This window comes from Physella acuta, unplaced genomic scaffold (genome assembly GCF_028476545.2).
Source record: "Physella acuta isolate Inbredline_101_S28 unplaced genomic scaffold, ASM2847654v3 ptg000208l, whole genome shotgun sequence".
Classification (NCBI taxonomy): domain Eukaryota; kingdom Metazoa; phylum Mollusca; class Gastropoda; family Physidae; genus Physella; species Physella acuta.
In genome coordinates this window covers 25918-53877 of record NW_026731727.1, presented here as the reverse complement: position 1 = coordinate 53877, position 27960 = coordinate 25918, and the positions used below count along the sequence as shown (strand labels likewise).

Here is a 27960-nt window from a genome sequence, read left to right as displayed (position 1 = left end):
TTAATATATCTATTATTTTAAAACCAATTTGAAGATCGAAACTGGCTTATAAAATTTATTCGGGTTACATTAAAGGACCCTAGACATTTAGACCTAAAATTAGATCTAGCCCAATATTTAAAAAAAAAAAAAAATATGCCGAGAGAGCGGAAGTGTTTAGTTAGCCTAACAATATGGCGACCTCCATGATCGCATTTTCGTAACAAGTATTAGATCTAAAAGTGTAAAAAAAACTATAATACAATAAATTTGTAAGTCTACGATGTTTCTTTTATTATTAATAGGGGAATGAGGAACCCTACATTATCTTTTAGACTTTTAGAAATATACAAATTAGGCTAAACACAGTAGATCTATGGGTAATCAGTAATCTATCGTTTTGTGGGTAGGCCTACTACGGTAGGCTGTTTGATGAGAATTACAGAATGATTTTTTTATTAAAAATGTATCAATAATAGCTAGAACACTAGTAAACTAAGCTAATTTAGCATATTTTAACTTTCTGTGCAAAGTCATTATTACTGAAAAAAATTCCAAAGTCAGGTCAGCCTGTGGCACCCTCCACTGAACGTGACAGAAGGAAAAAAAAACTTCACCCGTGACCTTCATTAAAACAGAATTTGCTTTTGTTTTATTTTTATTTTTGGTAAACATGTGCTTAATCTTACCCAATAAGTGATAAAAATTTGAAAATTAATTTTAATTACTGTTGTAAAGTGAGATAAACAGCTTAATAAACACATGCTTTCTTGAGGGGGTGTGGCCCGGGTGTGGCACATCGCAATTATAACTTTATATTTCTGTGTTTTATGACTATATTTGTTCACAATTAGCATGCTATGTTTTTTAAATTGATAAAAGGTAAGTATACCAAGTTACAAAATCCGCAATCTAACTAATAATTCATACTTTCAATTTAAAAAATAATAAAAACGATCATCAACGAAGAAAGCGTAAACATTCTATTTTTAGGTATGACATAAAAAACAGTCATAAATCTAGCCAAATGATTGGATTCTTGCGCGGCACACATTTTCCCGCGCCTCGTTTTCACCAAACAAGAATATAATAAAATGGCATTATTGAGGGGTGATCACTTACACCCTCAAATGTATTGTTTTCACCCTAATTTCATTAAACAATTCAATTTTTATTTGATAGTAAAGATGTTATAAAAATTGTAAAAAATAAAAAAGTTATTGTCGAGCGCACCTGCTTTAGTTAATTCGACTTGAAACGCAAGCTAAATAAGCGTGACTTTCTCTCGACGGCCTCGTTAAATACAAACAAAGAAATTAGGCCAAAAGTAGATCCGACAATTCTTAAACAACAGACTTAAATAGAAACGGATAGTTCCGATGTCTAAAATTAACGATGGCTTCGTAATCATTAGTTTTATCCCTCTACCCATTAGTGAAAGCGAAACTGGTCGCCATTTTTGGTAAGCGCATGAGCCGTGAGATGGCTTCAAAACAACAAACCCGGAAGCTGTGAATTCGAACGGCCTACCTACTACGGCCTACGTAAAATCGCCCGCGACTAGTAATGTGAAAAACAGGTGACTCCTTAAGTTTTAATAATTTTTTCACATTTTGAGGAGGATTTATGTTTAGAAAAATACAAAAATGGGTAATCTATCGTTTCCTTGTTTCATATTTGTAGCTAGGCCAATGCCGCTGCCGATAAAATCGGACAAATCGGCTTTTCCCTACCCCCTGCATGTTTAACTCTGTTTTTTACATGCTTTTATTGTGTTTATATTAACATGTTATACATCATTCTGTTCGTAATTGAATTACCTTTTTAACTGTATTAGTTTGATTTCTCTATTGTTTCAGACGTTGAAGAAATCGCCGATTAAATCGCATTTTTTACCCTCCGCGGCGACGTGCCGATTAGGGGGGAGGCTTTTTCACCTTTTTAAAAGGGGGGTGTTACTTGGAGTCTATAGACTCTGTGAGTTTTTGTACTACAACTGTGAAACTTGGTAGAAGAATAGATTAAATGTACACGTATAACGCTCAGGGTTCTTGGTTAAAATATGTTAAATACTTTCGGAGATATCAGACCGCAAAGTTAAACTAAGTTATTTGAGCTATTTATGGACCGATTTTTTATTTGAACCCTGAGCTGTATTCCTGAAATCTCGACGTTTATTAATATGTATGATATGTCCTATAAGGCCCTATAATAAGGACGTCTATAGACTTTGAAGTGGACCGAAAATATAAACACGACGCGCCGACCGCTGTCTGACTGAACCGCCCTGCAGTGCTTCGAATCGCCGTTTTTAACCTGATGACGCGTTACAAAATTTGTATACACGTATCGAGTTTACGTACTACAACAGTTAAATTTGGCAGACGAATACATTAAATGTAGACGTATAACGCTCAGGGTTCGTGGTCAAAATAAGTTAAATACTTTTGGAGATATTGGACCGCAAAGTTGAACCAAGTTTCCTGGTCTATTATTGGACATATTTTACATTTGAACCCTGAGCTGTATTCCCGAAATCCCGCCGTTTATTTAAATGTATGACATGTAATATAGCACCTCGTAATAAAGCCGTCCATACATTTTAAAAGCGAACGAAAATAAAAATTAACGCGTCGGCCGCCGTCCGACTGATTGGTGATCTACACATCGTAGCTAGGCCAATGCAAAAATTTAATTTCAGTAAAACAATATAATAGTTACATATTTGGATAGGGGCTGTCAATCTGATTACAAATCAGTTTGAATTTTCAAAATCTGACCATAAACAAAAAAGTTATGAATTTTTTTGTCATTAAAAAACAGCAGTTTTTTCAGACAACTGGGATAGACCCTGAAAGAGGAAAAATACTGGGAGGGTATGGACCAAATTTTTAAGAGTTTTTCACTAAAAGTGGTATAAAAGTAAGCAGACTTCATCAATTGATGTCATTTTATGATATTTTGTAGATTTTTGTATGCCGAATCCAATGATGCTATTTTAAAAAGTGTCTTTTGATTACATAACAGACTTATTTCATGAATTATGTAATACCCCCCTTCAATTTTTTTTTTACAACATCTGATAATCCGTGTGATAAGAAGACATTCTTTAAATTAAACACTGTTTTAAACCATAATATGACATTTGTATATGCTGAAGCTAATGGTGATATTTAAAATGGTCGATCATTATTACAAAACTATAAAGGTCAGGTTATGTAATTCGCACCTTTTGCTCATAATTTACCATGTATTTATTTTAAAATCTCTTTTGCTCATTGTCAGTTAACTTAAGTGAATAGCCTACTTAAAGAAAAGATAACTAATACAGTTTTAATACAAAGAGAAGGATGTTATAACAATAGTATATTTGTGATGATGTAACTTTTTAAAATATGTTATGTAATCTATGTGCAATCGTACAGGCCTACTCTATTCCAAAATTATAGGCATATGTTATTATATTTATATTTCTTGTTACTTTAAATGTCATACCTTTGATACAACTTTCTTCTATAGAATTAGCCTAGTTACAAATGTGTCTTATCAGAATCAGTGTGCTTTATGACAATTTTGTAATATTTTTAAACACAAAAAATTGCTCATTTTTACAATTTTAATAACATAAACATTGGAGGAAAATGGTTTTTTTTTAGCTTGTACAAGGTAGTGTAAGTTATAGGTCTATAACATAGATTTTTATATGCTCAATGTTTATGCTAGTAGTAAGCTTGTGTATTTTGTAGGCCTACCATAGGCCTATTACATTGGGGGAAAAAGCACGTGTTTGAGTGCTTGACTGTGTGTAGTAGATGCTAGGCATTTTTTAAGTTTCAGGAGGCGTTTATCACCATCAGCATGTGCCTAGATTTAGTGAAATCAGACGTGGTTAACCAGGTTTTCTGACCAACGAATTTTATTGCCGTATTACGTAAACACGAGGCAAGATAGGCTAGTCGGCCAACCCGATGAACGTGTCAGACGAATATTATGTAATTTTAGAGACAAAAGTCTGGCAAGATTTCCTGATCTATGCCCGAGGGTTAGTAACATCAACGCCACAAAGTGAAGGGGGAGGGAGGTGGGGTATGAAACCACCGCGAGCCGCTCGGGTACCGTACGGGTGTTATACAACATCAAAGGCGCCGACCCTCGGCTTGTCGCGTCACGGAGTAGTGGGGGCGGGGTGAGGCTATGGATGTTACATACGGTGTTACAATAGTTACATACCGTGTAGGATGGTCAGTGACTCCCCATACCCACCCCATCCCATTTTGGTCGATTTGGCAAGCTAGTAACCTCCACGTTGTTAAGGGTTTTAACATTTTTTAGTCAACCGAAAAAAAAGAGCCCAGGGTAAAATTTAATTTATTTTTTAAAGCTATTTTTACGAAAAAAGTAATGTACACAATAATGAAACGTTACGGCACGCGAATCACGTCAGCATTGTTTGGTCGGGTCGCAGCTATCCGGATTAATTTCTAAAGAAGATTAATTTTGACGATTAGTAAATACTATTACGACTTTTTTGTTTGCCGTTTCAGTGGTTATGAAACAAAGTTATGAAACATGCCTGTCTACTTAAATATAAAATAGCAATACCCGACGAGTCAAATACGGGAACACACGTATCTATATTTAGAAATTGTTTATAGTCTCATCCAATCGGATCAACCGCCTAGCGTCACGTGACCACACACTCGGCTGTGCTACACGATGTGTAGATCACGATTCAGTCGGACGGCGGCCGACGCGTTAATTTTTATTTTCGTTCTGTCTTAAAATGTATGGACGGCTTTATTATGAGGTGTTATAATACATGTCATACATTAAAATAATCGGCGGAATTTCAGGAATACAGCTCAAGGTTCAAATGTAAAATAGGTCAAATAATAGACCGGGAAACTTAGTTCAACTTTGCGGTCCGATATCTCCCGAAGTATTTAACTTATTTTGATCACGAACCTTGAGCGTTGTACGTCTACATTTAATCTGTTCGTCTGCCAAATTTGATTGTTGTAGTACGTAAACTCGATACGTCTATAAAAAAAATTGTAGCGCGTCATATTTAAAACACAGCGATTCGAAGCACAGCCGAGCGGTTCAGTCGGACAGCGGTCGGCGCGTCATGTTTTGATTTTCGGTCCACTTCAAAGTCTATAGACGTCCTTATTATAGGGCCTAATATGACATATCATACATATTAATAAACGTCGAGATTTCAGGAATACAGCTCAAGGTTCAAATTAAAAATCAGTTCATTAATAGCCCAAATAACTTAATTCAACTTTGCCGTTCGATATCTCCAAAAGTATTTAACATATTTTCCCCAAGAACCTTGAGCGTTATACGTGAACATTTAATCTATTCTTCTACCAAGTTTCACTGTTGTAGTACGAAAACTCAAAGAGTCTATAGACTCTAAGTAACACCCCTCTTTTAAAAAGGTGAAAAAGCCTCCCCCCTAATCGGCACGTCGCCGCGGGGGGTAAAAAATGCGATTAAATCGGCGATTTCTTCAACGTCTGAAATAATAAAGAAATCAAACTTATACAGTTAAAAAGGTTATTCAATTACGAACAGAATGATGTATAACATGTTAATATAAACACAATAAAATCATGCAAAAAACGGAGTTAAACATGCAGGGGGTAGGGAAAAGCCGATTTGTCCGATTTTCTCGGCAGCGGCATTGGCCTAGCTACACATCGTGTGGCACAGCCGAGTGTGTGGTCACGTGACGCTAGGCGCTTGATCCGATTGGATGAGACTATAAACAATGTCTAAAGATAGATACATGTGTTCCCGTGTTTGACTCGACGGCTACTTTATATTTATAAGCACACAGACATGTTGTATAACTTTGTCTTAACCCATTGAAACGTCAAACAAAAGTTTTGTTAGTATTTACGGCTGAAGACTAATCGTCAAAATTAATCTTCTTTAGAAATTAATCCGAATATCTTCGGCCCGATCAAACAATGCTGTGATGTGATTCGTGTAACGTTTCATTATTGTGTACATTACATTTTCGTAAAAATGGCTTTAAAAATAAATTAAATTATATCTGGGGCTCTTTTCTACAAATTTTAATACCACTAGCTTGCCAAATCGACCAAAATGGGGTGGGTGGATGGGGGTAGCCACTGACCATGCTACACCGTATGTAACACCCATAGCCTCACCCCGCCCCCACTAGTCCGTGATGCGACAAGCCGACGAGCATCGCTTTTGATGTTGTATAACACCCGTACGGTACACGGTGGTTTCATACCCCACCTCCCTCCCCCTTCACTTTGTGGAGTTGATGTTACTAACCCTCGGGCATAGATCAGGAAATCTTGCCAGACTTTTGTCTCTGAGATTACATAATATTCATCTGACACGTTCATCGGGTTGGCCGACTAGCCTATCCAGCGGTCGTGTTTACGTAATAGGGCAATAAAATTCGTTGGTCAGAAGACCTGGTTACCCACATGTCAAAAGCTGGTGGTGGTACACGTGTCTGTGTATAGCCAAACACTGTGATCTTACACAATTTCTAGAATCTACTAGATCTACACAGTCAAGCACGCAAACACATGCTTTTTTCTTAAGAAAGTTTTTAATTGTAAAAGGGCTACTGGTAGGCTTACAAAATACATAAACATACTTACTACTAGCATAAACATTGGGCATAAATATAAATTTATGTTATGTATCTATAACTAGATCTATACCTTGTGCAAGTTTAAAAAAAAAATATTTTCCTCCAAAGTTTATTTTATTGACATTGTAAAAATGATTAACTTTAATATGGGTAATAATATTACGTAATTACCATAAAGCACACTCTGATTCTGATCAAACACATTTGTAACTAGACTAATTCTAGAGCAAAAAGGATTAAGATATTTAAAATAACAAGAAATGTAATTATAATGAGATAGGCCTTTATTTTTGGAACAGAGTAGGCCTATAGTATTGCACATAGATTACATAACATCTTTTAAGAAGTTACCTAATCACAAATTTACTATAGCATTCTTCTCTTTGTATTGAAAAACTTGATTAGTTATATTTTCTTCTAGTAGGCTATTAACTTGAAGTTAACTGACAATGAACAAAAGTGATTTTAAAACAAATTCATGGTATATTTTGAGCAAAGGGTGGGATTACATAACCTTAACATTTGATAGTTATGTAACAATGTTGGACCATTTCAAATCTACCATTAGCTTGAGCATATACAAATGTCATATTTTAGATTAAAACAGCGTTACATTTAAAGAATGACTTCTTATCACGTTGATTATTAGATGTTTAAAAAAAAATTTAAAGGGGGGTATTACATAATCTATGAGATTAGTAGGTTGAGTAATCGAAGGACACTTTTTAAAATAGCATCATTGGATTCAGCATACAAAAATCTATAAAATGTTTTAAAATTACATCAATTGATAAAGTATTCTGGCTTTTATACTAATTATACCACTTTTAGTGAAAAACGCTTAAAAATTTGGTCCATACCCTCCCAGTATTTTTCCTCTTTCAGGGTCTACCCCGGTTGTCTGAAAAAACTGCTGTTTTTTAATGACTAAAAAATTCATAACTTTTTTGTTTATGGTCAGATTTTGAAAATTCAAACTGATCTGTAATCAGATTGACAGCCCCTATCCAAATATGTAACTATTATATTGTTTTACTGAAATTAAATTTTTGCATTGGCCTAGCTAATATTTGTACCTGTTTTTAAACAATTGAATGGACGCTAGCAAGAAGGTATTCGAGAGGCCCATTAATCATTAATTAATTAATTTAAAAATCATGCATGGCGTAGTTACAATTAATATGGTTATAAAATCCTGTCTGTCTGTTTTTTTTTCGGACTTTACTAAAGATTGGATGTACCTATTTGATGTTTTTAATATTTTCGGTAACTAGGCCTAAATATATAAATAAAAATTAAAAAAAAAACAAAAACAGTTTGCGTTTGGCTTTGGTTTGTTATAGTTTGTTTTTTCTTTGGATTTGTGTTTATGGTTGGGTTTGTTGTTAGGTTTTTGTTTTCGTTTGTATTTGTAATTGTGTTCGGTTATCTTTGGGTTTTTTTTGGTTTTGGTTGGTTGTGGTTAGGGTGGGCAATGCTGGGTATATGATGATTACTAAACACACAGGTAATGGCCCTTAACAGAGTGGGATGGCTAGTATATATATATATATATATATATATATATATATATATATATACTCCTGAACTAGTTTTATAGAGTGTATTGGCCTTGAAAGTGAATAGACTTGAGTTTCCCATAGAAGGTTGGTGGAGATGTAGACCCAGTGCAGGTTGGAGGAACGTTGGAGCTTCATTTTGTTGAGATAGGCAGAGGAGTTTCAATGCTTTCACTATGCTAAGCTATTTCAGTCACTTTAAAACAAATAAACAAATATACTCGCTAGTCTCTTAACACTACACTTTATCCCTAAATTTAACGGAACTTTTACAGAACATAATTGATCTTAGGTGTTATTATATAATGTATTGTTACTTAATTTTCATCACTGCTTTTCTTTTTGCATGTCTTTGCCTTTTTCACCACCCTTTCATTACAAACAGCCAGTTAAATAAACCTTTCCAGAATAGATCGGGCATGAGCTACATGTAAATGTTTGGTTGAATATGGATGCATAAGAATATATTGGTTAGTTTGATAATACACTATACAAAACTATTATTATAGATTATTTGGAGATTTAACAACATCTAACAGGTTATAATTATTTTGCAAATCTCTTCAACTTTCAGTAGCAAGGGACTGAATAGACAAGATGGATTTCCAGCACAGAGCTGGGGGTAAGACAGGCACTGGAGGTGTGGCCTCAGCCTCAGAGAGCAATAGGGATAGAAGGGAGAGACTCCGGCAGTTGGCTTTGGAAACTATTGATTTGAATAAGGTGGGAGTAATCCCTTGGTTTTTCTCACTTATCTGATGATTGATGTTAATGCATGCAGTCACATGAACATAAGTTTTAACATATTTCTTAAAGTCTGTGTAGCTCTTAAATGTGTAGTTTTAAATTATATTAGTATTTTCACAGTTATGAGAAATTATGTTTATATTTTTCAGGATCCATACTTTATGAAAAATCATTTGGGCTCCTATGAATGCAAGTTATGTTTGACCCTTCACAACAATGAGGTCAGTTTTACCGTTCAAACCTAGCCCTGAAATCTCTTCTATAAATTTTTAATTATTTATATTTAGGGTGTCTACCTTGCCATACATATAATGTTTAATGTCTGACTGTTGTATCACTTATATTTTGGGCAGCTATCTTGCCATATATAATGTTCAATGTCTGATTGTTGCGCTTGTCATATTTAGGGCAGCTATCTCGCACACACCCAAGGAAAGAAACATCAGAGTAACTTGTAAGTGATTTTTTTTACCTGATTTTATTCTCATTTTTTTCTCTAAGCTGCCCCTGAATAAGTTAAAAATGTGTTATTTGACATGAGAAAGGCCTACTTCAGGTATAAGAATGATCTTGTGGTGTTCTAATAGATTGATGTGACAGTGGTCAGTTGTTGTCTCCCTTGCTATAGCCTGTCTCTGTTTACAGGGCCCGTCGTGCAGCCAAAGAGGCTAAAGATGCGCCCGCCCAGCCGGCCCCTGAGAGACCTAAGGTTGATATCAGGCGTTTTGTCAAAATTGGAAGGCCTGGTTATAAAGGTAGAATAGCTAGTTTTGTCAACAGCTCATCACGTTTTCAAGTTATAGTCGTTTTCATTTGATTTTCTTGCCTTATCTAATTCAGCTAAGAACATTTTTAGAACATGTAATTTGAATAACAATTGAATGAGATACATTAGTACAAATGTTGTTATTGTTGTACATTTCAGTGACCAAACAGAGAGACCAGGAGTCCATGCAACAGTCACTGTTGTTTCAGGTTAGTTCTCTGTTGGCTTACACACAGTTAAGCTATATTCACATGTCTGACAAGATAGATTGTTTAGTTCTCTGTTGGCTTACACAGTCAAGCTACATTCACATGGTCTGACAAGATAGATTGTTTAGTTCTCTGCTGACACACAGTCAAGCTACATTCACATGTCTGACAAAATAGATTGTTTAGTTCTCTGTTGTCTTACACACAGTCAAGCTACATTCACATGTCTGACAAGATTGTTTGTAGGAGAATGGTGCAGTTTTGTACAGTTAACACACAAGTGATGTGATTGATATGGTGTACCCCAATCATGTTGTGATGTATACACCCAGTCATGTTGTGATGTATACACCCAGTCATGTTGTGATGTATAAACCCAATAATGTTGTGCTGTATAAACCCAGTCATGTTGTGATGTATATACCCAGTCATGTTGTGATGTATACACCCAGTCATGTTGTGATGTATACACCCAGTCATGTTGTGATGTATACACCCAGTCATGTTGTGATGTGATGTATACACCCAATCATGTTGTGATGTATACACCCAGTCATGTTGTGATGTATATACCCAGTCATGTTGTGATGTATACACCCAGTCATGTTGTATACACCCAGTCAAGTTGTATACACCCAGTCATGATGTGATGTATACACCCAGTCATGTTGTATACACCCAGTCAAGTTGTATACACCCAGTCAAGTTGTATACACCCAGTCAAGTTGTATACACCCAGTCAAGTTGTATACACCCAGTCATGATGTGATGTATACACCCAGTCATGTTGTATACACCCAGTCAAGTTGTATACACCCAGTCAAGTTGTATACACCCAGTCAAGTTGTATACACCCAGTCATGATGTGATGTATACACCCAGTCAGGTTGTATACACCCAGTCAAGTTGTATACACCCAGTCAAGTTGTATACACCCAGTCATGATGTGATGTATACACCCAGTCATGTTGTATACACCCAGTCATATTGTATACACCCAGTCAAGTTGTATACACCCAGTCATGTTGTATACACCCAGTCATGTTGTGATGTATACACCCAGTCATGTTGTGATGTATACACCCAGTCATGTTGTATACATCCAGTCATGATGTGATGTATACACCCAGTCATGTTGTATACATCCAGTCATGATGTGATGTATACACCTAGTCATGTTGTATACACCCAGTCATGTTGTATACACCCAGTCAAGTTGTATACACCCACTCATGTTTTCACCCAGTCATGTTGTATACAAATACAAACCAATTGTTGCCTCCACAGATTGATTACCCTGAAATAGTCGAGTCCATCCAACCCAGGTATCGTTTCATGGCAGCGTATGAGCAGCGTATTGAACCCCCGGACAGGAAGTGGCAGTACCTTCTGTTTGCTGCTGAACCTTATGAGACCATAGCATTTAAGGTAGAACACTTCTGCTGTCTGTCTTATCTAGCTGGTCATCTGTCTTATCTAGCTGGTCATCTGTCTTATCTAGCTGGTCATCTGTCTTATCTAGCTGGTCATCTGTCTGTCTTATCTAGCTGGTCATCTGTCTTATCTAGCTGGTCATCTGTCTTATCTAGCTGGTCATCTGTCTGTCTTATCTAGCTGGTCATCTGTCTGTCTTATCTAGCTGGTCATTTGTCTGTCTTATCTAGCTGGTCATCTGTCTTATCTAGCTGGTCATCTGTCTGTCTTATCTAGCTGGTCATCTGTCTTATCTAGCTGGTCATCTGTCTGTCTTATCTAGCTGGTCATCTGTCTTATCTAGCTGGTCATCTGTCTGTCTTATCTAGCTGGTCATCTGTCTTATCTAGCTGGTCATCTGTCTTATCTAGCTGGTCATCTGTCTTATCTAGCTGGTCATCTGTCTGTCTTATCTAGCTGATCATCTATCTGTCTTATCTAGCTGGTCATCTGTCTGTCTTATCTATCTGGTCATCTGTCTGTCTTATCTAGCTGGTCATCTGTCTTATCTAGCTGGTCATCTGTCTTATCTAGCTGGTCATCTGTCTGTCTTATCTAGCTGGTCATCTGTCTGTCTTATCTAGCTGGTCATCTGTCTTATCTAGCTGGTCATCTGTCTTATCTAGCTGGTCATCTGTCTTATCTAGCTGGTCATCTGTCTGTCTTATCTATCTGGTCATCTGTCTTATCTAGCTGGTCATCTGTCTGTCTTATCTAGCTGGTCATCTGTCTGTCTTATCTAGCTGGTCATCTGTCTGTCTTATCTAGCTGGTCATCTGTCTGTCTTATCTAGCTGGTCATCTGTCTGTCTTATCTAGCTGGTCATCTGTCTGTCTTATCTAGCTGGTCATCTGTCTGTCTTATCTAGCTGGTCATCTGTCTGTCTTATCTAGCTGGTCATCTGTCTTATCTAGCTGGTCATCTGTCTGTCTTATCTAGCTGGTCATCTGTCTGTCTTATCTAGCTGGTCATCTGTCTGTCTTATCTAGCTGGTCATCTGTCTTATCTAGCTGGTCATCTGTCTTATCTAGGTGGTCATCTGTCTGTCTTATCTAGCTGGTCATCTGTCTGTCTTATCTAGCTGGTCATCTGTCTGTCTTATCTAGCTGGTCATCTGTCTGTCTTATCTAGCTGGTCATCTGTCTGTCTTATCTAGCTGGTCATCTGTCTGTCTTATCTAGCTGGTCATCTGTCTGTCTTATCTAGCTGGTCATCTGTCTGTCTTATCTAGCTGGTCATCTGTCTGTCTTATCTAGCTGGTCATCTGTCTTATCTAGCTGGTCATCTGTCTTATCTAGGTGGTCATCTGTCTGTCTTATCTAGCTGGTCATCTGTCTGTCTTATCTAGCTGGTCATCTGTCTTATCTAGCTGGTCATGTCTACTTGCAGGTACCCAGCAGGGAGGTAGACAAAGACCCAAGGAAGTTGTGGACACACTGGAACAGAGAAACCAAACAGGTAGGCCAGCTGTTGTTGTTACATTGGTTGTGTTAGTTCTGGCTGTCTTGGGATGTTTTATTCTACACAATCTGTGCTGTCTGATGTTAGTTTTGGGATGTTTGATTACATCATTCTACACAACTGTGCTGTCTGATGTTAGTTTTAGGATGTTTGATGCTACACAATCTGTGCTGTCTGATGTTAGTTTTGGGATGTTTGATGCTACACAATCTGTGCTGTCTGATGTTAGTTTTGGGATGATTGATTCCATCATTGTACACAATCTGTGTTACACTCAGCACAACTTTAAGTCTTTCTGTTACTTGCCTTTAAAATTGAACATCTTTTCCCCCCAGTTCTTCCTACAGTTTGCCTTTAAAATTGAACATCTTTCTTTTTCCCCAGTTCTTCCTACAGTTTGCCTTTAAAATTGAACATCTTTTTCCCCCAGTTCTTCCTACAGTTTGCCTTTAAAATTGAACATCTTTCTTTTTCCCCAGTTCTTCCTACAGTTTGCCTTTAAAATTGAACATCTTTCTTTTTCCCCAGTTCTTCCTACAGTTTGCCTTTAAAATTGAACATCTTTTTCCCCAGTTCTTCCTACAGTTTGCCTTTAAAATTGAACATCTTTTTCCCCCAGTTCTTCCTACAGTTTGCCTTTAAAATTGAACATCTTTTTCCCCCAGTTCTTCCTACAGTTTGCCTTTAAAATTGAACATCTTTTTCCCCAGTCCTTCCTACAGTTTGCCTTTAAAATTGAACATCTTTTTCCCCAGTCCTTCCTACAGTTTGCCTTTAAAATTGACCATCTTTTTCCCCAGTTCTTCCTACAGTTTGCCTTTAAAATTGACCATCTTTTTCCCCAGTTCTTCCTACAGTTTGCCTTTAAAATTGACCATCTTTCTTCTTCCCCAGTTCTTCCTACAGTTTGCCTTTAAAATTGACCATCTTTTTTCCCCAGTTCTTCCTACAGTTTGCCTTTAAAATTGACCATCTTTTTCCCCAGTTCTTCCTACAGTTTGCCTTTAAAATTGAACATCTTTTTCCCCAGTTCTTCCTACAGTTTGCCTTTAAAATTGACCATCTTTTTCCCCAGTTCTTCCTACAGTTTGCCTTTAAAATTGACCATCTTTTTTCCCCAGTTCTTCCTACAGTTTGCCTTTAAAATTGACCATCTTTTTCCCCAGTTCTTCCTACAGGTTGCCTTTAAAATTGACCATCTTTTTCCCCAGTTCTTCCTACAGTTTGCCTTTAAAATTGACCATCTTTTTTCCCCACCTCTTCCTACAGTTTGCCTTTAAAATTGACCATCTTTTTCCCCAGTTCTTCCTACAGGTTGCCTTTAAAATTGACCATCTTTTTCCCCAGTTCTTCCTACAGTTTGCCTTTAAAATTGACCATCTTTTTTCCCCACCTCTTCCTACAGTTTGCCTTTAAAATTGACCATCTTTTTTCCCCAGTTCTTCCTACAGTTTGCCTTTAAAATTGACCATCTTTCTTTTTCCCCAGTTCTTCCTACAGTTTGCCTTTAAAATTGACCATCTTTCTTTTTCCCCCAGTTCTTCCTACAGTTTGCCTTTAAAATTGACCCTAAAGGCACCAGGGCATCCAGTCCGAAGCCACTGCAGCCTGCGTCGTCTGTTCCACAAATGATGGGTGGTGGTCCACCCCCACCACCCCGCCTACCCCCTCCCCCAATGCCACCCACTGGAGGAATGATGCCACCACCATTTAACGTCAGGTTTCCCCCTCCCCCGGGGCCACCAATGGGCATGCCCCCACCCCCAGGCCTGCCAGCTCCTCCAATGCCACCTGGTATGGCTCCTCCTGGCATGGCCCCACCTCCACCTGTACGACCACCCCCTGCACCTCTTGGAATGTCAGTGGCTCCTCCTCCACCCCCTGTTCCACCCCCTCCACCAATGACAGCTATGTCAGCACCAGTGGCCCCACCTCCCCCACCCCCACCACCATCGTAGATTGTTGTCATTACAAAAGACCATATTTCACTTTGTTCAGTTTGTCCCCATCACAATATTTGTTTTGAGTTGTACATGACAGGCATGTTTGTCATGGATGGAATAAATTTTAAAGAAATCAAGTATTGGATCATTTATTTCTGTTATCTGAATAGTTTGAGACATAAGTACACAAAATGGTAAAAGTTTGTACAAGTCTGGTGGTTAGACACTAATGTGTACACACTGTAGTCACATACATAGGTGTACACATGAATATAGTAGTTGGACTCACAACTGTGTACGACTCACAACTGTGTACACAACAAACATGTGAGTCCAGCTACTGTAATCATGTGTACAACCAAATGTACACACTAGAGATGCTGGGCCCACCATTGATCACCTCCCTATGTAGCATTGAGTTACTGTTTTAATATCTCACTGCTGATGGTGGTCTATTTTAGGAATGTCAAAAGGCCATCTATACACACATATACACTGATATCAGCTAAGTACAATAAGGCTCTTCAATTGTCACAGTATTGATAAAAATACAGGTATCCCATGAAACCAAATCAAGTCATACATTGACAGCTGCATTGGTTTAATAGTACAAGGCAGTTAGCAGGCAGGTTAAACCACAGTGGATTTTATGCCGCCAACTAGCACATTACAGGTATGCTGCCAGCTAGCACATTACAGGTATGCTGCCAGCTAGCACATTACAGGTATGCTGCCAGCTAGCACATTACAGGTATGCTGCCAGCTAGCACATTACAGGTATGCTGCCAGCTAGCACATTACAGGTATGCTGCCAGCTAGCACATTACAGGTATGCTGCCAGCTAGCACATTACAGGTATGCTGCAGGCTAGCACATTACAGGTATGCTGCCAGCTAGCACATTACAGCTATGCTGCCAGCTAGCACATTACATGTATGCTGCCAGCTAGCACATTACAGGTATGCTGCCAGCTAGCACATTACAGCTATGCTGCCAGCTAACGTAATAAACACAGGAAAGTCCAACATGTCTTGAAGAAATGAAAATTTTGATAAAATGACCCATGTGTCTGGTCTTAAGTTGTCTGTACACATTCAGGCACACATTTTATCAACGCATTTAGTATTTTGATTTTAAAATGCTTCATATTAGCAATTCTCTTGTTTTAAATTAATCACAGAATTATCCTATTTACCGGTTTTAAACAAAATAAATGCATACAAAAAACAAGGGATAAAATAATTTTAAGATATGATAAACAACAGCATATTACTGAATCAACACATAAATATGTATTTAAATGTACAAGTTGCACAAAATTTGTTTAAATGTTTAAGCTGCACACATTTTTAAAATAAATGTACAGGATGTAAAAATGTTTACACATCATACAAATGTGTTTAAATGTACACAGGTTTTAAACAAACAAAATGTACACAAAGTTATCACACTATATTGAGCACTAGTTCAGGGGTTAAAATAGACAATGTCTGCAGTTCAAACAATATTCCCTCACTGTCTGGTATTGTCAGCTGTTTGGACCAGAAAATTTGGGTGTTTATCTATTTTCTTGTCTTTATTTACAAGAGGCAATTATAGACATTGAACAGTCTCACACACTTACCATACTTAAATCATGGTTAGGTGTACTGAAAATTCTGCTAAAACATATCAGATTTTTGTAACATTACAATAGAATAAATCACATTTTTTTACCACAAGCCTTCTCCTGGTTGAGAGAATTTATATTTTAACTTTAACCAAGTCAACAGGATATGAGTCTATATTTATAAAGGTTTATTGAACCCTTTTTTCGCTGAGCCCTTCCACACTGTGGCTGAATATCTTTCTGGCATTGGTTGTAGCCTGGATAACTAATGAGAAGGTTTAGTGAGTACAGCAAGGGGTAAAACCTTAGTTTAGCGTCTGTTATTATTCCGGAATCATATAGCAGTAAAAAACAATAACAATGGCAAAGTCTGTCACACAGTTCCGGTATCCACAGGAAGTACTGTAAACCATACTTTATTTGGCGTCATCTTTTATTTTTAATACAGAACGTTTAAAATTTGGATAGATTTATTTTAATTGCATGTTAAATACTGCTTTATTACTCATTTCATATAACTAGTTATAACTAGATTTTTTTTTACTTGGCCTTGCAGCTAGCTAGATCTAGATCTAATTAATTAATGGTCGCAAATCCGCTGCAAGCCAAAAACATTAAATTATTACATTTGACTTCATTATTTATATTAATATGTTTTTTTATTTTTAGATCTACTAATTTAAATCTAATATTATAGTTATTCTTTTTTCCTTTTGTTGATTAAACTTAAAAAAATAAAACATTCATTTACTACAATCGACTTTCAATTTATTTATATTTTAATGGTCAAATAAACCATGGTTTACCGTAACTCTAGTTACCGAAACTCAACAAACATTACTGATAATTTCCGACGCTAAACTAAGGTTTTACCCAGCAAGGCACAAGAAGCTTCTTTGTTCAGATATCAGGGCCAAAATGTTTGGGCCAAAAATTAGACCACAAAGTTTGGTCCAAAACTTTTACCACAATGCAATAGCATTTGACAGCCAAAATTTCGACCAATATTGTTTGTATGCTGTATTTTGTTTGAACTCAACAGAAAGGCAGTGCATGTTGAAACAACTTGGGTACTTAGGTGACCATACCTACGCTGTTGTCCTTATGCTTTGGTCATTCAAACTGGTGGTAAAGTTTTCCTCAACTGATTGTTTACAATTTTCAACACTTTGTGCTGTACAATTATTGATACTTTTTGCTGTAGAATTATCAACACTTTTTGCTGCCACAAAGCAATATGGTACAACATGGGTACCTGACTGTGTGGTGATGTTCCTGGCATCCTCACATTGAGAAGAGAAATTTAGGTTCTTAGGGAAAGCTATTGGATGGCCAGAGGGAACTGTTAGATGGCCAGATGGAACTGTTGTATGGCCAGAGGGAACTGTTGGATGGCTGGTCCTGACCGACAAATCTTCTGGCTCATCCTGAAAACTTTGGCGACACTTGAAAGAATTGTGGTGGGCTTGTGGAACCAGGTGGTCAAAGTGTGAGTAGTAAGGTGGGCTCCCAGTTCTGTGGTCAGTGGGTGAGGTCAGTGACGGGTCAGTGTAAGGTGTAAAGCGATGATTGCGATGTTTGGGTCTAAACTTAAACTCTGTCTGAAACTCACTTTGAGAAATGGCGGAGGGGAGAGATGGAGAAAGCGACGCAGATCGCTGCAGAGAGGTCAGCTTGTTCTCATAGCTGTCTTGGTCAGTTGGCTTACTGTCAGAGCTATGGCAGTTTCTCTGTTCAGCAACATATCCACTGGACAAGTAGGGTGTGGGTGTTGTATGGTGCATCTGATTGTCTGAATGGCTTTGGTACTTGGGCACAGGACCCGTGCCTGTATCTAAATCCCCACTGGTCAGCTGGTGCTGGTAGCAGCTGAGAGCGCTGGGGTCAACTGGGGACTGGGAAAGTTTGATGTAAGACCTGTCTGGCCAGTCTGCTGAATGCGCAGGCTCCACCAGACATTTTGAGGTCTCCTGAAGTCTGACAGCGTAATCTGGTTCAAGTTTGGTCTGCGGACTGACCCGCTCGTTACAGTTGTGCCCAGTACTCTTCAGGCTGGGGTCAGCCGGGGGTGGGGAGTCTCCATCTCCATCCGTCTCAGACTGCAGCATTGACCTGCTCGAGTGGGGGCGAGCGCCGCGCTGACCTTTACGAATTTTGGTTGGATGTTGTAGAAACCTGGGTGATGTAAAGAAATTTGAGTTGGAATATTTGAAAAAATGGGGAAACATTTTTAATACTGAAATCAACTGTCCAATAGCATAGAAGCAACTGATGGCTTTCCAACAAACAGATGAATGATAGTAAATGTAAGATTTGACATTGTTTTGTTTGTGTGTGAATAGTGTGATAAGTGTGTAGTGCCTCTACAGGTGTTGTCATAGCACAGCGGGTCAATACATTTGTTTTGAGCAGTCAACCCAAGTAAATCTAATATATAAAGCTCAATTCTGTAACGCATGTTTGTTTGTCGCTGGTTATCGATGGATGTAAGTGTTAGAAAATTATCGTGCGCATTTGTCTAAATTTATGAGTTAAAAAATTACTATTAAAAGTGTTGGGAAATCATTTTCATTTTTCAAATTATAGTAATAATTGTCGGCATGTTCATTAAACACAAGTTTTAAAAAAATATCATCTTTTACAAAAATTCTAATTACGTCTTTATTTAGTCCTATAGCGCTTACTTCCCTTTGATAAATTAGGCAAAACACAATTACTTCCCTTTATAAAACCATTGCATTAGTTGAAAAGCATTTGAAGACCTTAGTGCTAAAAGTACTTAAGTCACAAAAACAACATTTTGAGAAAAATGAGTTCAAAGATTAAAATTTACTATGAAACATTACGTTTTTATATTATTTGTTTGTTTGGAGGAGCAACTTAAATAAATTCTTCAGTATCACTATTTGTTTATAAGATAAAGTTAAACTAGAGGAATAACGATCAATGCTTGGTTTGATTTTCACAAAAATGTGACTTAAGTACTTTTAGCACTGGGCTCTTCATTTACTTTTTAATTACTTTGTTTTGGTGTTGGGAAAAAAATAATTACATAATTAGCGGGGATTGATCTAGTGCAAATGTTGTAGGTATTTTACGGATAAGCTTGGAGTATTATAATTGTTCATTAAATTGAAACAGGCGCGTTCGTTTAAGTGAGTGCAAAAACTATGAATAAGTTGGGGTACTATAGTCGTTTATTAAGCTAAAACAGGCGATTCTGCCCCGGGCGTTTATGTTCGCGTTAGTGTTTTCTTTGTGTTTAGGTGGGTTTGCGTTAGTGGTTGCGTTTTGATTTGGTTCGTTTTTGTTCTTTCTTTTTTTCGTTTTTGTTTGTGTTTTTTTTTTGGGTTTGTATTTGTGTTTTTGGTTGGTTTTGCGTTTGGATTTGGTTTGTTTTCGTTTGCTTTTTCGTTGTTTTTTTTTTTTTGGTATTGGTGTTTGTGGTTGGGTTTGTTGCTAGGTTTTTGTTTTCGTTTGTATTTGTAATTGTGTTAGCGTTATGTTTGCGTTTTGTTGTTTTGGTTTTGGTTGGTCGTGGTTTGGGTGAGCAATGCCGGGTTTATGATGATTACTAAACACACAGGTAATGGTCTTTAACAGAAAGGTTTTTCACAGAAGCCAGAGCAGGGCCTGGCCGGGACGGCTAGTAAAATATAAATAAACAAGGTATACGGCAATAGTAATGGGATGTAAAGAATTTGAAGCCAAAACTTACTGGTACGTCAAGCGTTTGCCAGGAACTTTTTTGATTATTTCCATTTTGTAGTAATACCTTAAACATAGCAAAGTTGGTTTAGGTTAAAACAAAAACAACATTAATAGCAAATCTATATACTACTAAAACTCAAGTTTGTTTACATGTTTGAATATTTATTTGTTTGTCTGATTTGGTACTGTAAGGAAACTGCTCTATATGGGGGGCTGTAAAATAGTATATAGGTAGAGAATAATTTTTTATTTCAGACAGACTGTTAATCACACATTTATTTAAAGACGTTAATTAATTTATTGATTTATTCATAGGTAAATTAACCACATTAATTTTAAAGTTTTAGAACAATGGCTTAACTTTGACTGAATAGTGACGTTTGAGAACTCATTTTTTTTTTTTTTTTAAATTTGTTATTGGGGAGAATCTGCATTATGTGTAGAGCTGTAAAATAGGATTTTGGGTGGTATATAATTTAAAGCCGTTAATTAATTTATTGATATATTCATTGGTAGATTAACCAAATTAATTATAAAAGTTTAGAACAATGTCTTTAGTAATAGTTAAAAGGTTTTTTTTTTTACGTTTTCAATTATTTTTTCTTAAGGCCTATATGTGAACGATATGGTTGACTATCAGGACCTCGCGGGGCACAGGGCAGGTGAAGTAGACTTCAACTGTTTCTATATTCTCAGCATATGAAGGGATAGTGTGGTCAGAGCCATGCTCGGCCAGAATGGTTTTTTTAAAAAAAATACAAACATGTCTGAGACATGGCGGGGCACTGGGCAGGTGAAGTAGAGTTTAGTAGAGTTTTTAAAATATAAAAAACGTCTTTTTGAATGTGGGGTCTGGTTATTTTGGGATGATAAGTGCTGGCAGACGTGATGTCATTTATGGATGACCCCCTGAAACCCACAGTTATCTAACTAGATAACGGGTAGTCTAGTAGTTATTAAAAATCTATGATCTCCATTTTCTAGCTACAGACCAGACAAGGGCCCTAACCCAGAAAGGGGGCCGCTCACCTTAAGGCCCTGGAAAGCTTCTCGTATGTCATGTTGTTCCTGTTCTTCTGGTGCCCCCAGAACTCTGCCAGGCTAGTGGGGTTGTTGATCCTAAAGGTCATCTCTGGCTCAGACTCCCAGCAGACGTACTGCGAGTACTTGACGTCCTGCAGCAGCTGGTAGATGAACTCCCACAGCAGACGGCAGACTGGCAGATGTAAGACATTCAGTCAACATATGGCAGACAGAAGACATTCAGTCAACATATGGCAGACAGAAGACATTCAGTCAACATATGGCAGACAGAAGACATTCAGTCAACATATGGCAGACAGAAGACATTCAGTCAACATATGGCAGACAGAAGACATTCAGTCAACATATGGCAGACAGAAGACATTCAGTCAACATATGGCAGATGTAAGACATTCAGTCAACATATGGCAGAGAGAAGACATTCAGTCAACATATGGCAGACAGAAGACATTCAGTCAACAAATGGCAGACAGAAGACATTCAGTCAACATATGGCAGACAGAAGACATTCAGTCAACATATGGCAGACAGAAGACATTCAGTCAACATATGGCAGACAGAAGACATTCAGTCAACAAATGGCAGACAGAAGACATTCAGTCAACATATGGCAGACAGAAGACATTCAGTCAACATATGGCAGACAGAAGACATTCAGTCAACATATGGCAGACAGAATACATTCAGTCAACATATGGCAGATGTAAGACATTCAGTCAACATATGGCAGAGAGAAGACATTCAGTCAACATATGGCAGACAGAAGACATTCAGTCAACAAATGGCAGACAGAAGACATTCAGTCAACATATGGCAGACAGAAGACATTCAGTCAACATATGGCAGACAGAAGACATTCAGTCAACATATGGCAGACAGAAGACATTCAGTCAACATATGGCAGACAGAAGACATTCAGTCAACATATGGCAGACAGAAGACATTCAGTCAACATATGGCAGACAGAAGACATTCAGTCAACATATGGCAGACAGAAGACATTCAGTCAACATATGGCAGACAGAAGACATTCAGTCAACATATGGCAGACAGAAGACATTCAGTCAACATATGGCAGACAGAAGACATTCAGTCAACATATGGCAGACAGAAGACATTCAGTGAACATATGGCAGACAGAAGACATTCAGTCAACATATGGCAGACAGAAGACATTCAGTCAACATATGGCAGACAGAAGACATTCAGTGAACATATGGCAGACAGAAGACATTCAGTCAACATATGGCAGACAGAAGACATTCAGTGAACATATGGCAGACAGAAGACATTCAGTCAACATATGGCAGACAGAAGACATTCAGTCAACATATGGCAGACAGAAGACATTCAGTCAACATATGGCAGACAGAAGACATTCAGTCAACATATGGCAGACGTAAGACATTCAGTCAACATATGGCAGACAGAAGACATTCAGTGAACATATGGCAGACAGAAGACATTCAGTCAACATATGGCAGACGTAAGACATTCAGTCAACATATGGCTGACAGAAGACATTTAGTGAACATATGGCAGACAGAAGACATTCAGTCAACATATGGCAGACGTAAGACATTCAGTCAACATATGGCTGACAGAAGACATTTAGTGAACATATGGCAGACAGAATACATTCAGTCAACATATGGCAGACATAAGACATTCAGTCAACATATGGCAGACAGAAAACATTCAGTCAACATATGGCAGACAGAAGACATTCAGTCAACATATGGCAGACAGAAGACATTCAGTCAACATATGGCAGACGTAAGACATTCAGTCAACATATGGCTGACAGAAGACATTTAGTGAACATATGGCAGACAGAAGACATTCAGTCAACATATGGCAGACAGAAGACATTCAGTCAACATATGGCAGACAGAAGACATTCAGTGAACATATGGCAGACGTAAGACATTCAGTGAACATATGGCAGACAGAAGACATTCAGTGAACATATGGCAGATGTAAGACATTCAGTGAACATATGGCAGACAGAAGACATTCAGTCAACATATGAGTGTAGATGAGGGCATGATGAGGGGCTACTTACCCCCATCTTCCCCTGGGCTCCCCGGCTCAAACCTGGGGCCCCCACAGCTTGAGACTTCACAGTCAACATCGTTCTCACTGACGTTAGGTGATGGTCTGTTGTCTGGGGGGTAAACACATCAGGTTAAACTAGGGGTAAACACATCAGGTTAAACTAGAGGTAAACACATGGGGTTAAACTAGGGTTAAACACATCAGGTTATACTAGGGGTAAACACATCAGGTTAAACTAAAGCTAAACACATCAGGTTAAACTAGAGGTAAACACATAGGGTTAAACTAGAGGTAAACAAATGAGATGAAAACAAAACTACGCCTTAGTTGAGTCCTACAATTGTGTAGCCACTAAGCAACAAAATTATTTTTTGTGGCCTCTTTAACAACCAGAACTCACCATTTAGTCCCGAGTCGCTGTCTGAAGCTTTTTCTGAAGGCTCAGGGCTTAAGATTCCAGCTGTATAGAGAATGAAAGTGTCAAGTATAGGTGGTGATAGTGAAAAACAAAATTAATAACAATCTGACCATAAACGTCAATAACAAGTAATAATGGCGAAACAAAATTCAGTAACAATTGGGCACAAAAAAATCAATATCAAATTAACTAAAATTTTTTTGGCAAAATGGAAACAAATTCAAAAATACGTTTAAAAACTCAATAGCAGGTTAACAATATATCAATAATAAAAAATCAAAATCAACTTTAAAAAATCAGTAACACGTAAAAAAATCCAACAAGAACAAGTCAACCTAAAAATTCAGGGAAGCTTACCAGGTATGGTCTGGGCCAAAGGTAGGGTTTGCTCCCTTGGCACAGTGGTGTTGCTTCTGTTGGGGCCCACTGGGTTGCCACTGGTGGGGCCCACTGGGCTGGCACTGGTGGGGCCCACCGGGCTTGTTCTGCTGGCCACTACCTCATGGCCGGTCATGTGGCTAGGTGGCTGAGGTAGGATAGTGATGAACTGTGGCCTGAAGGTCTGGTGTAGGCCATCTGTGAGGGAGAGGTCAGGCTTTAGTTAAGTACTACCCTAGGTTGGGTTCTGTCCTGTCAGGCTTTAGTTAAGTACTACCCTAGGTTGGGTTCTGTCAGGCTTTAGTTAAGTACTACCCTAGGTTGGGTTCTGTCCTGTCAGGCTTTAGTTAAATACTACCCTAGGTTGGGTTCTGTCCTGTCAGGCTTTAGTTAAGTACTACCCTAGGTTGGGTTCTGTCCTGTCAGGCTTTAGTTAAATACTACCCTAGGTTGGGTTCTGTCCTGTCAGGCTTTAGTTAAGTACTACCCTAGGTTGGGTTCTGTCCTGACTGGTAAGGCTAATTACTGATACGTGGTCATACATCCGTGATTTGTCAGTAGCAGGAGGGAGGTTAACTTATCAAGGCTTGATGCAGGGGTAAATAATGCCTACCTGAGCTATTTGAAATAATGCCTACCTGAGCTATTTGAAACAATGCCTACCAGAGCTACTTGAAATAATGCCTACCTGAGCCATTTGAAATAATGCCTACCTGAGCTATTTGAAACAATGCCTACCTGAGCTATTTGAAACAATGCCTACCTGAGCCATTTGAAACAATGCCTACTTAAGCTATTTTAAACAATGCCTACCTGAGCTATTTGAAATAATGCCTACCTGAGCCTTTGCAATCATGCCTACCTGAGCCATTTGAAATCATGCCTACCTGAGCTATTTGAAACAATGCCTACCTGAGCTATTTGGGGGAGGTGACGTCATAAGCACGGGAGAGCTGAGAACTGGAAAGCGCTGACTGCAGACGGAACCTGCTGAGTGGATAAGGATTATCTGGTTTATAGCTTAGTCTATGAGCTAATGAGGATTAAGGTTAAGCAATGAGTTAAGTATGGTTATTTTTGTCTAAAACAATCAGTATAACTTACTATTACTGTGTTCCATTATTGTTAGTAATCATGTTCAAAAGACATCAAAACTATGAGCTAAAGCACGAGGCCACATTTGGCCAACATTTAAGAAGCTAAACTACACGAAGCTACATTTGGCCAACATATAAGAAGCTAAACTACACGAAGCTACATTTGGCCAACATTTAAGAAGCTAAACTACACGAGGCCACATTTGGCCAACATTTAAGAAGCTAAACTGTACGAGGCCACATTTGGCCAACATTTAAGAAGCTAAACTACACGAAGCTACATTTGGCCAACATTTAAGAAGCTAAACTGTACGAGGCCACATTTGGCCAACATTTAAGAAGCTAAACTGAACGAGACCACATTTGGCCAACATTTAAGAACCTAAGTCACGCGGTTACCACTGGCCATCAAAGGTAAAGTAAAAAAACAACGTCTGACCTGAAGTGCTATAGCCGAGATGTACAGCAAACATTATCGCTTCAAATCTAATGCAAGAAAATGGCTGCCAGCCAAATAGGCGTACAACCATAAGTAAAATCTAAACACCTGATAGTGGTTAAAAATCTGGCCACGCGGAACTAGCAAATTTTCGCGTAATAAATCCGGATTCTCCCTACCCCTTTCCACCACCTTGAAAACATGACGTGGCTTAAACGTGCTCATACTAAGCAAATAAATAGAGCCTGGTACAGCTTTATGTAAAGAAAGTACAGCTTTAATGTGGCGAAATGACAGCCAATGGAGGAATGTTAACAGGAATATATTAGATGGTTGTGCCCTTTTTGTTTGCGGCAGTGGGCTGTGTACGTCCAGTGGGTTGTGTATGGCCAGTGGGGAGTGGATGGCCAGTGGGTTTTGTATGGCCAGTGGGGAGTGGATGGCCAGTGGGTTGTGTCTAGTGGGCTGATGTAACTGAACAGTTTTAGATTTTATATATATATATATATATATATATATATATATATATATATATATATATATATATATATATATATATATATATATATATAAACAGGCGTTTGTCATTATCGCCTTTTTCTATTGATACATTTCCTAAATCTTAAAAAAAAACACCAACAGGTAACGCGATAATCTCAAGCTTCGATAATCTATACTTCCGGGTAAGGTGCGAGAGGTCAGGGGTTAAATCCAGTACTTCCTTATTATTAATACAATCCTAGAACATTGAGTATGCCAAACAATGGGGGAGTTGTTTATTATTAGATCAGTTCAAAAGTTGAAATCTTTCCCTGCCGTCCTGCATATTAGCCCACCCTGTCCATTTTTAGACGGTTATGATTGATCTGGCATAAAAGAGTCTGACGTAACGTGGTCAGTGCGTGCAGACAGGTGTCGCAGCTAACGCCTTCAGGGAAGATCCTGATCAGACGAGAGGACACACTACAGGACCGTAGAGAGGACACACTACAGGACCGTAGAGAGGACACACCACAAGACCATAGAGAGGACACACTACAGGACCATAGAGAGGACACACTACAGGACCATAGAGAGGACACACTACAGGACCATAGAGAGGACACACTACAGGACCGTAGAGAGGACACACTACAGGACCGTAGAGAGGACACACTACTGGTGTTTGTATGACCGAATGATGAGCGACACAGTACAGCGTGACGTCACATACGGGACACCTCCCCCCCCCTGTCAGGTGTTTGGATGACCGAATAACGGGTGACACAAGACGGAACTGACGTCACAACTAGCACGGCTTTAAGCGGAGCTGCGAGTTTTGCCCGACGTAATTAGAATCTAATTAATGAATATTCACGTGTTTACGTGAAATAAAAACTGCTTTGTTAGGTGGGTAAAGAGGCGGGGGTGGGGTGGGGTAAGAAGGGAGGTGGTGGTAATAGGGTAATAGTGAGCTAAGGATGGGGTGGGGTTGGGGAGTGGGGGTGAGTGGAGCGTATCGTGCGAATAAAAAGAGAAGTGTCAGGGGCGGATCTACGCCACGGGTGAAGGAATTCATTGGCCAGCCACAGCAACCACAGTACATGTAAGATGATGGCTGACAGCTGGATGCCACATCCATATAACAGCTGGGTGCCACATCCATATAACAGCTGGGTGCCACATCCATATAACAGCTGGGTGCCACATCCATATAACAGCTGGGTGCCACATCCATATAACAGCTGTATGCCACATCCATATAACAGCTGGATGCCACATCCATATAACAGCTGGATGCCACATCCATATAACAGCTGGGTGCCACATCCATATAACAGCTGTATGCCACATCCATATAACAGCTGTGTGCCACATCCATATAACAGTTGGGTGCCACATCCATATAACAGCTGGGTGCCACATCCATATAACAGGTGTATGCCACATCCATATAACAGCTGGGTGCCACATCCATATAACAGCTGGGTGCCACATCCATATAACAGCTGTATGCCACATCCATATAACAGCTGTGTGCCACATCCATATAACAGCTGTGTGCCACATCCATATAACAGCTGTATGCCACATCCATATAACAGCTGTGTGCCACATCCATATAACAGCTGTGTGCCACATCCATATAACAGCTGGGTGCCACATCCATATAACAGCTGTATACCACATCCATATAACAGCTGTATACCACATCCATATAACAGCTGGGTGCCACATCCATATAACAGCTGTATACCACATCCATATAACAGCTGTATACCACATCCATATAACAGCTGGGTGCCACATCCATATAACAGCTGTATACCACATCCATATAACAGCTGTATGCCACATCCATATAACAGCTGTGTGCCACATCCATATAACAGCTGTGTGCCACATCCATATAACAGCTGGGTGCCACATCCATATAACAG

The 27960-nt window shown here is 38.6% G+C and overlaps 2 protein-coding genes across 6 annotated transcripts in view; one reads left to right on the top strand and one right to left on the bottom strand.

Moving 5' to 3' along the window:
* The first annotated feature begins 154 nt into the window (after positions 1-154).
* Positions 155-14911, top strand: LOC131937342 (splicing factor 3A subunit 2). Of its 2 annotated transcripts, none has more exons than XM_059294670.1 (9): positions 155-251; positions 8765-8910; positions 9084-9155; positions 9342-9388; positions 9580-9689; positions 9860-9909; positions 11197-11337; positions 12772-12840; positions 14382-14911. In XM_059294670.1, exons 2-9 carry the CDS (start codon positions 8785-8787, stop codon positions 14799-14801), a joined length of 1035 nt encoding a protein of 344 aa, XP_059150653.1. In that variant the 5' UTR covers positions 155-251; positions 8765-8784; the 3' UTR covers positions 14802-14911. The 2 variants fall into 2 exon arrangements, with proteins under 2 accessions (XP_059150653.1, XP_059150652.1); XM_059294669.1 differs by having other exon boundaries at positions 8762-8910; positions 14382-14910.
* Positions 14912-14919: 8 nt separating this feature from the next.
* LOC131937341 (transcription factor ETV6) overlaps positions 14920-27960 on the bottom strand; it is a 38645-nt gene continuing 25604 nt past the window's right edge. For 2 of the 4 annotated variants that reach the window (XM_059294664.1, XM_059294665.1), the window contains exons 5-11: positions 24917-24994; positions 23984-24202; positions 23609-23668; positions 23216-23317; positions 21136-21322; positions 20114-20170; positions 14920-18570 (exon numbers count right to left, since the gene is read on the bottom strand). In XM_059294664.1, coding sequence (XP_059150647.1) covers positions 17484-18570; positions 20114-20170; positions 21136-21322; positions 23216-23317; positions 23609-23668; positions 23984-24202; positions 24917-24994 — 1790 coding nt within the window. In that variant the 3' untranslated portion in view covers positions 14920-17483. Of the gene's footprint in view, positions 18571-20113; positions 20171-21135; positions 21323-23215; positions 23318-23608; positions 23669-23983; positions 24203-24916; positions 24995-25108; positions 25140-27960 lie in introns of those variants that run through there. The other 2 variants (XM_059294668.1, XM_059294667.1) reach the window with 2 other exon arrangements.

Excerpts from the sequence above, each read along its gene's own strand:
- LOC131937342 (XM_059294670.1), top strand. The coding sequence starts at position 8,785 with ATGGATTTCCAGCACAGAGCTGGGGGTAAGACAGGCACTGGAGGTGTG. Across the intron at positions 9,690-9,859 it reads TGGAAGGCCTGGTTATAAAG|TGACCAAACAGAGAGACCAG; the intron begins GTAGAATAGCTA and ends TGTACATTTCAG. Across the intron at positions 9,910-11,196 it reads AACAGTCACTGTTGTTTCAG|ATTGATTACCCTGAAATAGT; the intron begins GTTAGTTCTCTG and ends TTGCCTCCACAG.